The 17260-nt window shown below is 42.4% G+C and overlaps 1 protein-coding gene across 1 annotated transcript in view; it reads left to right on the forward strand.

Annotated features, from left to right (window-relative positions):
- The window catches only part of PRKCH (protein kinase C, eta), a 261067-nt gene that overhangs the window by 51543 nt on the left and 192264 nt on the right, over positions 1-17260 (forward strand). The window contains exon 2 of the mRNA XM_008566116.1: positions 16393-16456. Within this exon, the coding sequence (XP_008564338.1) occupies positions 16393-16456 (64 nt within the window). The remainder of the gene's footprint in view (positions 1-16392; positions 16457-17260) is intronic.

The raw sequence follows: 17260 nt of genomic DNA on the forward strand, positions 1-17260 counted from the left end.
TTTTTTTTTTTTTTTTTTTTCGTGACTGGCAACGGATTGCAACCCTCAGTGTCGCGCCCGTACTGGACCGGGACCGGCAATGGGATCGCAACCCTCGGTGTTGCGCCCTCATCTTGCTCAGCCAGTGAGCCGCCGGTCTGTATGTGGGATCCGAACCCTCGGCGGGAGCACCGCTGCACTCCCAAGCGGTGCACTGTAGCAGTGCGCCACCGGGCCGGCCCCTCTAGCTTTACCTTCAAACTCAGTGAAACAACGTGTTCTTGGCAGGGTGAAATCTAGAGGTAGAACTAAACTTGCAGGTGGAAGTTACAGGGATATAGGTGGGCTTTAGCTTAGTATAAGGAGGATCTTTCCAACAGAACTGCTAAAGATGGGGTGGGGGGTCTCCAAATGCTGCAGAGGTGGAGGAAGATGAGGACTTTAAAGGGGTCTCTAGGCTTGGGACCTGGGAGGTGGCATGTGGACTTCTTCCATGAAAGAAGCAGCTGCTTCCTCACACGTTCCAGGACGCTGCACTTGGGTGGCTCCTCCACCTCTTGGATTGCATCTTTCCTGGTTCTTCTTTCTTCCACCTCCTAAGTGAATTTGCTTTTTCTTTTCTCCCTTTCCTGTGCTCCTTCTTGAAAAGTTTCACAGCTCTTTGTGATCACCTTTTGAGAAAGAGTCCCAAATAATAACCCCAGCCCTATCTTTACTCCACAGTTTGTCATTTCCAACTTCTTGCCAGATGTTTCTATTTGGGTATCTTTGTGTCCAAATTTAAACTCATTTCCTTCCTCCTAAAGCATGTTCTTCCCCCCTGAGTTCCCTGGCTGATAAATGGCAACAGAGATTGGCAGGTTTTTTCTGTAAAGGGCCAGAGAGTGAATATTTTTGGCTTTGCAGGCTATGAGGTCTCTGTTACAGTGACACATCTCTGCTTTTGTAGAACAAAAGCAGCCATAGATAAAATGTCAATGAAAAGGGATATGACTGTGTTTCAATAAGACTTACAAAAATAAGGAGTGGGCTGAAATTGGGCCACAGTTTGCTGACCCCTGATCTAGGTCACCCAGGCCCAAGACTCAATACTCCTTTGACCTTTGTACTGCTTTTGTTTGCTCTCTTCATGTGATTTTTAGTTTCCGCTAATTCTACCTGTATGAGACCTTTCATATTTCTAGACTACAGCTGTCTCTCTGTTCATTGGTCTAGTAGACAAAATGCCTCCTTTCACGTTACTCACCGTCGTTTAACACAATCAGAAACCTCCAGTGACTTCCCCTTGTCCTGCATCCTACAGTTGAAATTCTCTGGGTGCAGCTCTGTCTATGGTTTCACCTCTGACCTTCTCTTATACCCCTCTCTATGGATACTCCTTCAACCCCACTGGCCTAGTTTGTCTTCTGATCCGGTTTGCGTCTTCTCATGAGGTGCTCCTGCCTCAGAATGGTGTTGCCTTGGAGCCCCAACTTGGGTCCCACTTCCCAGGCAAAGCTTTGTGCTTGCCCAGAGATCACTCCTGATCTGAGTACTGCTTTTGACATTGCTGATTGCCTGTTCAGTTGAGACTGCACTGGGCTATAATTTCTGTCTCGATGATGTTCCTCTCTCTCCACCTGATTTTGAGAAGCTGTATCAGGTAGCCCAGTTGACATGGGTAGTGGCCACACACTGAACTTGACCTTTCCTCCAGATCTGCACATTGCCTTGGTGTCCCTGTCTCAGTTACTGGCAGCAGGAATCCTCATCAGCCCTGGAGACTCTGTGACTTCTCTTCCACCGTCCACCCCATGCACATCAATTACAAGTCTAGCTGCTGCTCCCTCCCATGTCTTCCTAACCTGCCCTCCTCTCTGTCCCCTCTGCTGCCAGCATAGCTCAGGTCACCACTGTCCTTCATTAAGACAACTGGAATAGCCTTCGGACATGTATCCCCACCACTAGTTTCTCTCCCCTAACAACTCCAGCACCCACTGTCGAGATCTGACAAGTAGATATGATCCAGTAACTGTGCTGATTGAAGCTCTGCAGTGGGTTCCCACTGCCTGGGATAAGGGCCAGCCTCCCTGTATGTTGTGCGGCCATTGTTGATTTCCTGTGCTTTCCTCTGCAGCTCTGTTTCTGACCTGTCTCATTACACAGCCTACATTTAACCACATGTAATCCCTGATAGGTCCTCTGTGCATTTGCATGTACCTCTCCTCTCTCTGGATGCTTCCCCTTCCACAGTCCACCTGGAACACTGTTACCTGAATTTCTGGGCATGGCAAAAATGCCCCTTCTTTTGTGGAGCTTTCATCTCTCCTTCCCTCCAGAAGACCAAAAGGAATGAAAGTGTTATGCAATAGCTATTGAGGTAGGCAATTGGACTTGATGTACTTTAGAATGTCCCCTCAGATTCACAGAGACTCCCAAAGGTGACCTAGAGATGGAGCAGAGCAATGACTAACGTAGACGAGTCTGTTAAACATATAGACATGCTTATGTATGCAAAAGGGGTAATTTTGACTTATTCTTGGCTTTGCTTTTGCTAGAGCTTTTGCCTTCTTTCTCCATTACAATGGATGATAGGGAGCATCAGTGTAGAATTATTCTGTGTTTACGTGTATCCTTTTTTTCTCCCCAGCCTGACATCTTTAGTTTAAAATGTATTAGGATGGTTCAGTGCAGAAGGGAATAATTATTTCATTGCAACTATTTTAGATTCCCGTATTTATTCTAGAAAAGTAACTTAGCATCTGTGGCAAAACTTACTAGACTCTCTATTGCCTGGTATTTCTCCTTTCTTGTAGGGCTCCCCCTTAGAGACGGAGGCCCACTGTGGGGCTGACAGTGCTCCCTAGGCAACCCACATAGAGGGTGAAAGAGGAAGGGGGCTGGAGGCAGCTGAGCAGGAGAGTGAGCATGGAGTGCATTCCTCACCGCCAGCCAGGGTCACACCTGTCCCTTTCATTTAGTACCTCTCACTTCAGGGTCTGCTCCGGCATGAGCTTCTTACAGGTGCTTTACTGGAGAGAAGGAAAGTGCCACCTTAGTTCTGGAGGACAGAGTTTTGCCTGGCAACCTGGTGCTATTCCAAGAGTCCTCTGCTGGTTTCCAGGGTGGGCATTTGACTTCTTTGGAAGAACTTGGCCCACCCTTTTTGTTCCATCAGGAGCACATCCTTTCAGAGCCTCTGTCCTCATTCACAGAGGAGGTGTCAGGTAGGCCTTTCAGCTCAGAATTCAGTTACCTGGGAGATCAAGGCAGAGGGATTGTAGTGAAGTGTTTTGAAGAGCCTATGTCATCCTTTATTTAATTTATGTTTTCAGTCCCTCAATCTGAGATAAAGTTTGAGACACACACACAGCACCATAACGTACAGCAGACCATTTCTACCCGTAGCCCTCTCCTCCTTGGCAGAGAAAACATTTTAGTCCTCAGAGGTACACAGCCTTGACTATTTATCCAGATTTTTCATTATGGGCAGAGAAACTTTGAATAATTAATTTTGATGTAGAGGAGTTTTACTTTTGCCAGAAGATATACTTTTTGTGCTAGAACATAGGGGTAATGGGCTTTGAGTTGAGGTAATTCTAAATTTAAATTTGTAGCAAATTTGTGCTTATATTTAGCTGGGGTGGGGCAGAGTTATTGTAAGCCTTAAGTATATATTTTAGAGACGTTCTTTGGTATTCTTCAAACATGCTCTGGTGAGTGCAGAAACTGTTTCTGACTTGGAATCATAGACTATTAGATATGCAGTGGACTTAAAGGCTTAGTCCACCCTTTATTCTCCAGGTACAGAAGCCAGATAACCTGACCAGGTGGCGTGCAGGTGACACCAGAGTTGTGATCGTAGTTGGGGCTCTTTCCCCACCCCTTCTCTGACCACATAGAGGGCCCAGATTTAGCAGGATGAGGATTTAATCACTAAAGCAAGGATTCAATCACTAAAATAATGATAGTGTTTTCTTTCATCTTGAACCAGTAAGATTTGATAAGCTTCACATTTCTGTTCAGTTTTTGCCATCATCATTTCCTGATAGTTTGTAATCTGTGATACTTCTTAGTGTGATTTTAACACATACAACTTAGTCTGATTGTTATAGAGATGAAAGTAGAAAATCAGCAGGGATGTGGTATTTGCCTCATTCACCCTCTTTTCCTTTAAAGCCCTTACCACGTTGAGGGGACGTGTTGTGTGTCTCCGCACATGAGGCTGACTCGAGCTCTCCGGGAGCTGACTAATGGGACCTGAATTGCCCCAGCACAGATTTGCCGTGCTTAGCAGCTCCTGCCTCATGCCCCCATGGGGAGCCATGGAGCGACACCATCAGGCTGGGGCCACTCCTGATGGCCCTGGCAATGCAGAAGTGAGACTGGGACACCCTCAGGTGCTGATGGCACCGGCTTGTCCAGGCTCCCAGGAAGACGATGATGTGATGACCTCATGTGTCAGAAGCCAGTGCAGGCTGGTTTGGGGCTGAGCAGAAGGCAGCAGACAGACATGCAGGCAGATGTAGTCACAGCAGCCTTGGGGGAGGCCAGGGCAGCACTGGTGTGGATCTTCCCAGTGTCTAAATCTTGGCTGGACCTTCACTTCTTGTGCAACCTTGGCCAATTCTGCAGCCTCACTGGGCCTCCGTTTTTTGCCTCTGTACAACAGTGATGGTGATACTTCCCTTGCACGGGGTGAAAGTGAGAGGTAACATAGGTCCAGCACTTAGCAGGGGTTAGGCAGAGGGATGGAGCTCAGGACGGAGCTGTTACTTTCATCATTAAAGAATACGGCTATGTGTCAACCTATAGGTCATTGGTACAATCCTATAAGAATTTTTTTTTTTTTTCTGTAGGAATCTGAACTCTTATTTTTAAGCCTGGCAATTTTAGCTGGAAGAGAATTGTGAAATGCTTTACCACGTATTTGGGTTCCTTTGTTATTTATCCCTAGAGTAAGACTTAGAAAACTTGTAGAAAAGAGCCACTTAGATAAGAATTTGGGTTTTGTTGCCTTCTCTCTCACAGAACTCTCACAGAGCTCAAGGCTCATAGAGTAGGTGGACCTTCTACCTTTGCCCAAATGGAGGGTTTTTCTCATTTTAATATGCTAGATCCCTTTGCTTATTCCAGGCTGAGATGAATATTGAGGAGTCAGAAGTTTCCTGTCTGTGATCAATTCTAATGCCTTTTGTGAAGGGAAACGGTTGTAAATTATTACCAGTTAATTAAATGAGTGTCTCCCTTGAGTTCTGTGTGCAGGCTTTTATCCAAGCCTGTTTAGAATCATGGAACATTAGAGCTAGAAAGGTTTCTAGACGACCCTGTTTCATGGACAAGGAGACTGAACCAGGGATATAGGTGACTTGTTCAACTTCTGCAAAGCGATGCCAAGGAAAAGCAAACATTGGCCAAGGATGGCAGTGGAGGGGTGCTCAAGATCTGGTGGGTACATCAAGCTAACAGAGAATAATTCCTCAGCAGTGGGCCCATGGAGGCCATACACCACTAGCGTTCCTTGGAGCTGTCTTGGAGTGCTTTTATTTTTTACAAAGTGCTGTCACATAGTATTTTATCATATAGTAAATATTATCATTCCTATTTTACAGGTGAGGAAATTGATGTGGTCAAATGACTTTCCTATTCAGTTCATTAGATCAAATCAACAGATGTTTGTTGAGTGTTTATTTGACTCAAGGAACTGTACTAGGCCCTTTGGGGAACACAGTGTTAGATCCTGCAGGAATGGAGCTTACAGACTTATTCCAAGTAATGAGATATAAGTATATGAAAATTTAACTAATTGTTCAAGGGTTTAGCTAAGCATTAATATAATAGTTGAGATGTGAATTTTGAAACTAGAGAGATCAATGCTAATGTAAAGATCTTCCTGGCAACAGTCCCTTCTGCTTCTGTATTAGTGTCTTATTCCCCAGGTGTACTCAGTTACCAACCCATCTGCAGCCCCAGGGAGCTACTTGGGGAAATCCTGAGCATCTGGCAGTGGTCCTGACCCTGGGAGTAGTTCAGTGAAGGTTTGAGTGAATGAAGAGATAGGTGAGGTGAAGAGAGAAAGGCTAAGCAGAGAAAACAGCACGAGCAAAGGTGTGTGTGGATGGTACAGTGAGGAGACGGGCCTGACTAGAAGAGCAGGTTCAAAGAGTGGAATTTTGAAAAGAGGCCTGGATAGACTAGTGGGGAGGCAGTGAAAGGGAGCCAAAATGAAATTTTAGAACATTTTCATCTGTGCTATAAAAGAACCCCATTAGCTATTAATCCCCATTAGCAATTAATCCCCATTTCCCCTCCTCTCTCCAGCCCTAGGCAACCACTAGTCTACTTTCTATCTCTATAGATTTGCCTAATCTGAACATTTCATGTAAATAAAACCATACAATGTGTGGTCTTTTGTGAGGGGCTTCTTTCACTTAGCATAATGTTTTCAAGATCATCCATGTTGTAGCAAGCATCTATGTATATTTTTATTGCTGAGTAATATTTCATTGTATGGAGGTATCCCAATTTGTACTTTCATGACTGGATGGACATTTGGATTGTTTCCACTTTTGGGCTATTATGAATAATGCTGCTATGAACATTTTTGTGTATGTTCTTGTGTGAACATATGTTTTCAGTTCTCTTGGGCATATGCAGCATTGGAATTGCTGGATCATATGCTAACTCTGTATTTAACTTTTTGAGGAACTGCCAAACTATTGGCCAAAGTTACTTCCATTTTATATTCCCACCAACAATGTACAAAGGTACCAGTGTCTCCACATCCTTGTCAACACTCATTGTCTGTCTTTTTAATTAATAGACATCCTAGTAGGTGTGAAGGCCTATCACATTGTGGTTTCGATTTGCATTTTCTTTATGACCAATGATGTTGAGCAATTTTTCACATGCTTATTGGTCATTTATATATCTTCTTTGGGGAAATGTCTATTCAAATTCTTTGCCTATTTTTTAATTTTATTTTATTCGTTATGCATTTTCATGGGGTACAAAGCTGACCATCACCACTGTGCCCAAGATGTGATGGCCAGATCAATACTGTCAGCATGCCCAGAAACCACAAATTGCAATTATTCCCTGTGTCTCCCACCCCATTAATCCCCGACCTCCCCCCACCCCACCTCTATAACTCTAGGTATGTTCTCTCCCTCTGCAAGTCCAACGCACCACTGTGGTTTTTCTTTCCTTCCTTCTTTCTCTCTTAGCTCCCACTTATGAGTTGAGGACATGTGATGTTTTTCCCTCTGTGCCTGGCTTATTTCACGCAACATAACTTTCTCCAAGCTCATCGATATTGCTGCAAATGATAGAATTTCATTCTTTTTATGGCAGAGTGGTATTCCATGGTGTATATATACCACATTTTCCTTATCCAGTTGTCCATCAATGGACATTTAGGTTGGTTTCATATCTTGGCTATTGTAAATAGAATTGCGATGAACATGGGAGTGCAGGTATCCCTTTGACATGATGATTTCCATTCATTTGGTTATATACCTAGAAGGGCAATTGCTGGATAGTATGGTAAATCTATCCGCAGTTATTTGAGAAATCTTCATACTGTTTTCCATAGCAGTTGTACTAATTTAAAGTCCCACCAACAGTGTGGGAGCATTCCCTTCTCTCCACATCCTCACCAGCATTTGTTATTCTGTTGTTTTGATTATAGCTGGTCTAACTGGGGTGAGGTGGTATCTCAGTGTGGTTTTAACTTGTATTTCCCTGATGATTAGTGATGCTGAGAATTTTTTTAGGTGCCTGTCAGCCATTTGTATGTTTTCCTTAAAAAAATGTCTATTCAGCTCCTTTGCTCATTTTTTAATTGGGTTTTTTGTTTTTCTTACTGTGTAATTGCTTGAGTTCCTTGTATATTCTGGGTATTAATCCCATGTTGGATGCATAGTTTGCAAATATTTTCTTCCACCCTGTAGGTTGTCATTTCACTCTGTTGATTGTTTCCTTTGCTGTGCAGAAGATTTTTAGTATGATATAATCCCATTTGTTTATTTTTTCTTTTGTTGCTTGTGCTTTTGGACTCTTGTTCATAAAGTCTGTACTCGACACTAGTTCCTGAAGTGTTTCCCCTATATTTTCCCTTAGTAGTTTTACAGTTTCAGGACTTATACTTAAGTTTTTAATTCATTTTGGGTTGATTTTGGTATATGAGGAGAGGGGCAGGTCTGGTTTCATTCTTCTGCATATGGATATCCAATTTTCCCAGCACCATTTATGGAAGAGACAGTCTTCTCCTCAATGTATGTTTATGTCACCTTTGTCAAATATCAGAGGGCTGTAAGTTCCACTGGTCCGAGTATCTATTTTTATGCCAGTATCATTCTGTTCTGGTTACCATAGCTTTGTAGTATAATTTAAAGTCAGGAAGTGTTATGCCTCTGGCTTTATTTTCTTTTGCTCAGGATTGCTTTGGCTGTTTGAGGTCTTTTGTTGTTCCATATGAATGTTAGAATAGTTTTTTCTATTTCTGTGAAGAATGTCATTGGTATTTTGATGGGGACTGCATTAAATCTGTAAATCACTTTGGGTAATATTTTACATATTGGGCTATTTGTATTTTTATTATCAAGTTGTAATAATTCTCTGTATATTCTGTATACAAATCCTTTATCAGATGTATGATTTTTAATTTTTTTCCCCATTCTGAGGATTGCCTTTTCACTTTGTTGATAATGTTGTTTGTATTACAAAAGTTTTTAATTTTGATGTAGTCCTATATATAAAAATTTTTTCTGTCACTTGTGCTTTTGATGTTTTATCTCAGAGACCATTGCCTAACCAAGGTCAGGAAAATTTACTCCTATGTTTTCACTTAAGGGTTCTATAGTTTTAGCTATTACATTTAGGTCTATGATCCATTTTGAGTTAATGTTTATGTATCTTATGTTGTAGGGGTCCAACTTCATTCTTTTGCCTATGGATAACAGTTGTCCTAGTACCACTTGTTAAAAAGAGTGTTCTTTTTCCATTTATCGTCTTGTTACTTTTGCACCCTTGTTTAATCATTCCCTACCACTCTCTGTTTTCCTTACCCCAGTCTCCAGGCAACCACTGATATATTTTCTGTTACTCTAGGTTAGTTTGCCTTTTCTAGAATTTTATATAAACAGATTCATACAGAAACTACTCTTTGTTTTTGGTCTGGCTTCTTTTATTCAGTATTTTGGAATTCTTTCATGTTGTATGCATCAATAGTTCATTACTTTTTATTATTGAAGACTATTCCATTGTATGAATGAATATACATTTTAAAAATACATTAATCAGCTGATGGACATTTTATTTCTACTTTTTAGCTATCATAGATAATGTTCCTTTACAAATCTTTGTATGGGCATATGCTTTATTTATTCTTGAGTAAACACCTAGGAGTGGAACAGCTGGATCAAATGGTATGTGTAACTTTTTAAGAAAATGTCAAACTGTTTCCAAAATGATGGTACCATTTTACAGTCCTGTGTACAATGTATTGGAGTTCCAGTTGCTCCACACCTTTATGAACACTTACTGTGGTCAGACTTTTTAATTTTAGCCATTCTAATAGATATGTAGTATTATTGCATTGTCATTTTAATTTGCATTTCTCTAATGACTAATGATATTGAACTTATTTTTATGTACAAATTTGCCATTTGTATATCTTCTCAGGGTGAAGTGAAGTTAAAAGTTGGATTGCTTGTTCTTATCGAGTTTTGTGAGTTCTTTGTGTATTCTGGATACAAGTGCTTTATTAGATATATGATTCACAAATATCTTCTCCCAGTCTGTGGCTTGTCTTTCATTCTCTTGACAGTGTCTTTTATTTTATTATTATTATTTTACCATTTTATTTATTTATTTATTATTTTTTTACATTCTAAGATGTTGTAGTACAGTGGGGGGAGAGGGAGAGGGGAGGGAGAGGGAAACGGAAGTGGGGGTTTGGGGGTGGGTTTGGCCCATGGCTGGCTCCTTTACTGGCCTGGTTGTGGAGGGTGGGAGGTGTGGCTGAGGCCTGTGAACCCCCCTCTCTGGCTCAGGAGCCTGGGGAGTTTCTGACGGCATGGTTGTCACTGGGCTGGATGCAAACGTCAGGAGTGTGTGGCTGAGGCCCTCAGCTCCCCTCCATCCCAGCTTGGGGATCTGGGGGCTTCCGGTCCTTCTGGGTTTCATAGGTGTTCTTTGGTGGTGGTAGAGTTTTACTGGTTAATATCAGAACTCTGTCTCTGGTCTGTGGGTTTTTTGTGTTTTCTTTCAGTTCTGTGTTGGATTATTCACTATTCTCTCTACTTAAACTCTGCACTGGAACTAATTTGTTGTCCATTGACTACTTCTGAAATGGGGGAAATTCCTATGGGGACCAGCACTTGAGCCCTGTGGTTGAGCTAATTTGCTGCTTTGCTGCTGATTCTCTGGGGAAGGCTTTTTGTGCAGCTCAGGTTTTTATAGTTGACCTTTTAAGCACTTTGGGGTCTTGTGAGGTTTGATACACCTGGGTTGTGTGGTATCTCTGGCCTGGGCCTGAGTCTTTTCAGCAAACTGCACCTCCTGCAGTTCTAAACTCCTGATCAGTCTCCACTAAGTGGCCTGTGCTGATTGAAGAGCAGATCAGCTGTCCATGCTATGCCCCAGTGTTCTCGCGGTGGGCCAATCTCCCCCAACCTCTACACTCCAAACACTTCCCATGGGGCGGGCCATGTCCTGGGCCCTTGTGATGACTCACTGGCCTTTGAGTGGCTCCTTTTTTCAGTTGTCTGTACCCCTTCACTCTTATGTGGGTCCACAGGAGCCCTGTCATTGGTTTTGCTGGGCTGGGGGCCTCCATGGCCCTCCTCTTCCCTGCAGTCTCCAAGCAACTTCTCACAACGGGCACAGTTGTGGCTTTTTGCCACCTCTTGCTCCATGTGCTTACCAGGGCCAGGCTTGAAGTGGCTGGGACTGGAAATGGTGGGAGCAGTCCTTTCTTTCTCTCATCATGGCTTTTCCTGCCTTCATGAACTTCATAGGTCTCTCCTCCTCTTCCCCTGAGCTCTAGTGGACCCAGCATGGCAGTCTTTGCTTTTTAATAGTTGCAATTTGGTTGATTTTGGGAGAGAGTGACACTGGGGACTGTCTGTTCCACCATCTCGATTCCTGATTATGACAGTGTCTTTTAAAGAGCAGAAATTTTAATTTTGATGAAGTCCAATTTATCAATTTGTTCTTTTTTGGATTGTATGTTAGATGTCTTATCTCTGAAATATTTGCCTAACCCATGGTCCCAAAGACTTTCTCTTACGTATTTTTCTAGAAGTTTTTGGGTTTTAGATTCTAGGTTTAGGTCTTTGATACATTTTGAATTAATTTATGTGTGAGTAACAATGTGTGGGTTGAAGTTCATTATTTTGTTTGTGGATCTCCAATTTTTCCAACACCATTTGTTGACACTGAGTTTTTATACTATTGTTCATTTATCTATTTGCATATAAGAATACCATTTTTAAAAGGCCACTGCTTTTTGTGCTTCAACAAAGGCCCAGGAGTTTCCCTCCTTAGACAGACGTGGTCTGTAGGGCAGAGCAGTTAGTGTATTCATTGCTTCCGAACGACTGTGACTGTAAGAACACTGAATGTGCCCATTTCTATGTGGGCTGCCCTAGACTCTGGCTCCAGCTCTGTTCTGTTGTACATTCTGTCAGTGCCTCAGATGATGGCATGGCTAACTTGAAGCCCTGATTTGGGGACCTTAGAGCTGAGGAGAGTGAATGAACTCACTGTATTTGGGATCCAAAACCTTGGGGCTTGGATCAGCAAGCTGAAATTCTACAGAAAAAATATAAAGTGCTTAGGTTTTCATGGGGATTTTGGTCCTAACCACTGTACAAGTGCAGGAAGTGGCAAAGTTTTATAGCACATAGAAAAGATACAGTGGTTTTAGTTGATGCAAATTCAACCTGGGCCACTGGGGCTTTTCAAAGCACCCATGCAGTCTAGCTGCACCAGTAAAGGGCATTGTTACTGTCAAGATCAAGGTTGGTGATAATCTCGCTGTCCCCTGTGAGGGTCAGGCCACCCCCTGAGGCTGATGTTCACTCTTTAATGGGGGTTTGTAAAAATTGGGGCATGTTGGGAAGAAACTGACCAGAAGGAGAAAACCATGTCCTATGTGAAGCTACTGAAGGAGCTTGGGATATCTTGTTACTTTGTTTACTCATTTATCCCACAAACTATTTCAGTACTCTGTAGGAAAGGCAGGGTCCTCAGGGACAGGCACAATGACTACAACCTGATGTGGGTCCCAGCAACAGCCTCTATAACAGATATGAAGTTGCCCAACTGTCTAAAAGGGGTCTGGGAGGGTCTCCCTCTAAAAGTGAGTTTTGAGTTGAATCTTGATGGACAAATAAAAGTCTGACAAGTAAAATAGGGAAAGGGTTTTCCAGTCAGAAAGATTACATGCCCCAAATCACTAGGCAATAAGTTTTAGACAGGCAATGTGTAATTTTCACAATTTTGACTACATTCCCCAGTGTGCTGCCTGACCCATAATACGTTTTGTTGCTCTTTCAGAATAAATGATGTAACATGCCTCGCTGGAGAGTGTACAAGAATGAAAAGAGGCTGGGATACAGGTTGGATGTGTTTGGGGTGGTGGGGCGACTGAGGCTGGAAGGTGGGAAGGGGCATAGGGTCTTGGGCTGTGTGCTGCACTAAGTAGTTTGTACCTTATCATGGAAAGAGAGGAAACATGAAAGAGTTCTAAGTCACATGGCAGATTTTAATTTTTGAAACGTGTCTCTGGCAGCAGCTGGAGGACAGTAGTCTGGGGACAGAAACTAGCTAGAAGGCCATTGCAAGAGGCCAGATGAGGTCCGACAGTAGGAATGGAGAGGAGAGAGAGGTTTAGGAGACACTCAGAAAGCAGACTTGATGGGATCTGGTAGCAATTACACGTATGTGGTGAGGCGCCTGGGCTTCCAGTGTGGGCTGCTGGGTAAGTGGTGGGGTCAGGAGTGAGAGGAGGACCAGGAAAGAGTGGTGCTCTGGAAGCACGGAACTCAAGACTCATGACGGAAGCTGTCACAAGAATTAGATGTGTAACAGGTTGCAGGAGCTGTTTCAGTGCTGGAGGAAAGCAGAGAAGCAGATTTCAGGGGACAGCACAGGTGTGAGAAGGTGTGGGAGGATGTGATAATTGTCAAATATTTGACTTCTCTTTGGCTGGCCATTTGGATAAGTCTTTTGGGTGCAAGTGATAGAAAACCTATTCAAACTGGCTCAAACATGAAAGGGAATGTATGGGCTCAAATAACTGAAAAGTCCAGAAGAATCAAGCAAGGCTTCATGTGCGGGTTTAAGTGATATCATCAAGACCTGGTCTCTCTGTGTCTCGTCTCTCCCCTCTTCATTGGCTTCTTTCTCTAACACAGTGTGGTGGCAACAAGGGCGCCAGATAGTCCCAAGTTTATGTCCTTCTGGATTGAAGTTCTGCGGAAGTGATATCATGTCTTTTCCTTGTAGATCTAGGATTCCTAATTAGACCTACTTGGATTTTGTGCCAAAACTGAACCAGGAGTTACTGAGGATAGGGAATTGCCATTACTCTGATAGCCAAATACAAGGAATGTGTCAGTTCCAGGCTAGTCATCCTGGCTGGGGGAATTCAGCGTTAGCCTGGGTCACTGTCCCTTCTGGAGCTCAGGGAAGAATTCCAGCTGAACCATTTGGACTACTTGTGGGGCAGGGCAGTTCTCAAATAAAGTTCAAGTGCTGTTCCAGAAGCTGGAATGGATATTCTAGGTAGAGAGGTAGTAGCCACTAGAGCTGTAGAAGATGGAACTAGGGTCAGTGAGTGGAAACTATTGGTTGTGCTGCATTTCTGCTAATAGAGAAAGATCTGTCTATGGAGTACAGGATTGAAATAAGCCAGCTGTTGAGGTAGTGAGTTGACTATCACTGGTGGTATCCAAGCAATCACCATGAATAAATGACAACAGCCCCTCAGCACTGCGTAGATGGAACTGATAAACTCTAAGACCGCACTTTTCAAACCATTTCTCTGTGGCACAATAAGGAATACATCTTTACATTAAAACCCAGTATAACCTTATACATGGATACAAAACTGGAAACAAACATTTCATGCAGTAGGACTTTTCCTTGCTACCTGTGGCGTGTTCATATTTTCTGTTCCATTTTATTCTACTTAATCCCTGTTGTATGCAACCCACTAAATTGTTTTCATGCCCCTCTAACAAATCTTGACCTGCAGTTTGTAAGACCCTGCTCTGAAGTCTGATGTCTTAGCACTTATGCCCTAGATGGACAAGGCTGTGAAGATGGTGTTTGAATTTGGCTTGTCCATTACTATAATGGCATGGGTCAAAAATGAGGAAGCAAACCTGTTCTACTTGTGAGAGCCCCTGATTCCTTAGAATCATGGTGGAATCTCCTGCCTCTGTCACCGCAGCCCCTGACCCACTGGGTGGAGTGACCTTCTTTGTAGGCCTTGGAGGCAGAGTTGGAGAGAGTTTACAGGCTGGCTGTGGGTTGCAGGATGGCGGAGGCGGCCTGGCAGTCTGTCTGTCCTGAGGCCGGCAGCTGCTGTTTCTGTGCCAAGAGCAGTTTGTGCTGTGAGGTCGAATGTATGTGTATGTGTGTGTTCTCTGCCAGGTCTTTATATTGAAGATGAGGGAGTGGCTTTTAAAAATAACATATTTTTGACTTTAATCAAGTCAAGGCAGAGTGTGGAGACAATTAGAGACTGACATCCTGTTTAGTCATCTCTCCAGAGAGCTCTATTTTCAGAATTGTTCTATAAAGGTTCACAAGTGGTGGTAAGATAGTTAAGGGGATATTGTTAAGTTAGCAGTAGTCATGATGCACGTAGCTGATTTGGCATGGAGGTGATTTGCAGTGTGGGCACCACATTGGTATCAGATTTTAGGTAGTGAAAGGGAGGGTTGTAGCTATAGGCTGTTACACAGGTAAAACTTTCCGAGTCTGTACAAAACAGGCTGAAAAAGTATATAATCAAGGTGTGGCGTTAATTAAAAATATGTGTTGGTGACCTAGGTCAAGACCAATGAATTTTTTTTTCTTTGGTTTTTGTTCACCTATGGGTACTAAAACAGGCTGAAAAAGTATATAATCAAGGTGTGGTGTTAATTAAAAATATGTGGTGGTGACCTAGGTCAAGACCAATGAATTTTTTTTTCTTTGGTTTTTGTTCACCTATGGGTACAATAAAACAGTAAATAGAATTGTTAAGGTTCTTCAAGATCATGTCAGAAATGCTGGATAATGATTTCATAGGCGTTCAGATGAGAACAGTGAGGTTCGGTGGGAAGGGCCTTGTCCAGAGGCCAGAGCCAGCTGTGGTGGAGTCAGACCAGACTCTGTGGCCTGGTCTAGTGCACAGTTCTTTTTACTGTACCATACGATTTGCAAGTTATTCATATTCTACCAAAAATGACCATCCGTACCTATACTCAGCTTCTCTTGACTTCCTTATTTCAGATGAAGGTCAGAGGCAGAAATGGGCCCATGGGCTGAATCTGACAAGATTTACTTAAGGACAATTGTAAATTCATGTATTTGTGACCACAGGAAGCTCATGATGCAAGGCTTAGAGGTGTTCGTCGACAGGAAGGCTAGCATCGGGAGGAAGAGGGCAGAGCCTGCCCTCCTGAGCTGGTGGTGATCACAGCAGATTTGGAGGGCACTATTCCGTCCTGGGTGCCAGGCTGCATGAGGGTCTTTGGGAAACCAGAGTGCGTGAAAGGACTTCAGGCTGCCTCATTTGCAGAATGCATGCCTTGCTATCTCTACTGATAAGAACTTTAAGGGATGTTGATGCTCCTGTGAACATCAAGGGTAGTGAACGCAGAGCTCCTGAACTTCCTTCCCCAGCGCTTCCTTAAGATGGACTATACTTTGGTGGAAACGTGCAGACAGAGGCTCTATACTTTTTACTCCATAAAACTAAAGATTTGCAGTTGACCATGCCACGTTTGTTCATGACCCTGTATGTTGCCATCATTTCTCTATTTTGTATTCCTTCCATGTGGTTTGATAAAATGCTGCTCTTACAACTGGTATACATAAGATTTGGATGTCTGAAAAACAATTACCAAGTATATAAGTGCTTTTCTATATCATGAAGAGTCCAAAATGGAAGAGAATAAAATTCAAGAGAAGGGAAATTCTGAAAAAAAAAAACAAAAAAAAAACGTAGTTTCTTTTAGATTTGCTTTTCAACCTTTACAATTTATTGAGCTTTCCCTTCTTTCCTTGCCCTTCTACTGTTTAACGAAAGTCTTAGATTTGATTTATGGCTGTAATTTACGCATTTAGGACACTCTGTAAAGATTTACTTAAAGCGCACAAACAGTATCTTAGTATTAAAATATAACGTACTTTTTTTTTTTCTCTTTCCAGGTGGATCTGGAGCCAGAGGGGAAAGTATTTGTGGTAATAACCCTAACAGGGAGTTTCACTGAAGGTAAGCATGAGTTTTGGGTGGTTTCTGGTATATGTGTAATCTCAGTTCATTCTCAGTAGGAATTTCTATCATGGAAATTATGGAAAGAGCATTTTGTTAAAAATGATTAAAAAATCACTCTCTTTAATCTGGCTGTCTGGTATTTTTGTCTGTTGGTTTAGGTTGCCAGATTAAATATATTTGCTAAATCTGGCAATCTCATGTTTTCTTTAACATAGTCACTGAGTTTTTGTTTTTATTCATCATCATCTTAGCTGGATTGGTTTTTTGCCTCTTTTGGTTCATGGCTTTAGATTTTTGGCTTTGCGCCAACCTTTCAGTTTGTCCTTGAATGTTTGTGAAGGAAGTTTAGGGATCATGTTCTCTTTTTTGTAATCTCTTACTTATTCTTGCCCTTTAAGGCAGTCTGTTCTTCAACCCCTGCTACCCCCAATAATGGTTTTTATAAACTGAGGTAAACTTTATATATGGTGAAATAAAAGATCAGATGTGAACAATCTGAATTTTGACAAACACATAGAAGTGTGAAACCAGCAACCGAGTCAGAGTTACGTTTCTGTCACTCTGAGAGTTCCCTTGTGCCCTATCTCAGTCAGTCCCCTGCTGCCAGAGGCAGCAAATGTGCTGTCTTTCACTGTGGATTAGTTTTGCCTATTCTAGAAGCTCCTATAAATGGAATTATACAGTATGTTCTCTTTTGTATCTGTTTCTTTTGCTCAGCATCATTTCTGTGAGATTCATTTATAACATTGTGTGTATCACTATTTTGTTCATTTTTTTTTTTTTGTCTTTTTTGTCTTTTTT

Source organism: Galeopterus variegatus, unplaced genomic scaffold, assembly GCF_000696425.1.
Source record: "Galeopterus variegatus unplaced genomic scaffold, G_variegatus-3.0.2 Scaffold221, whole genome shotgun sequence".
Lineage (NCBI taxonomy): Eukaryota > Metazoa > Chordata > Mammalia > Dermoptera > Cynocephalidae > Galeopterus > Galeopterus variegatus.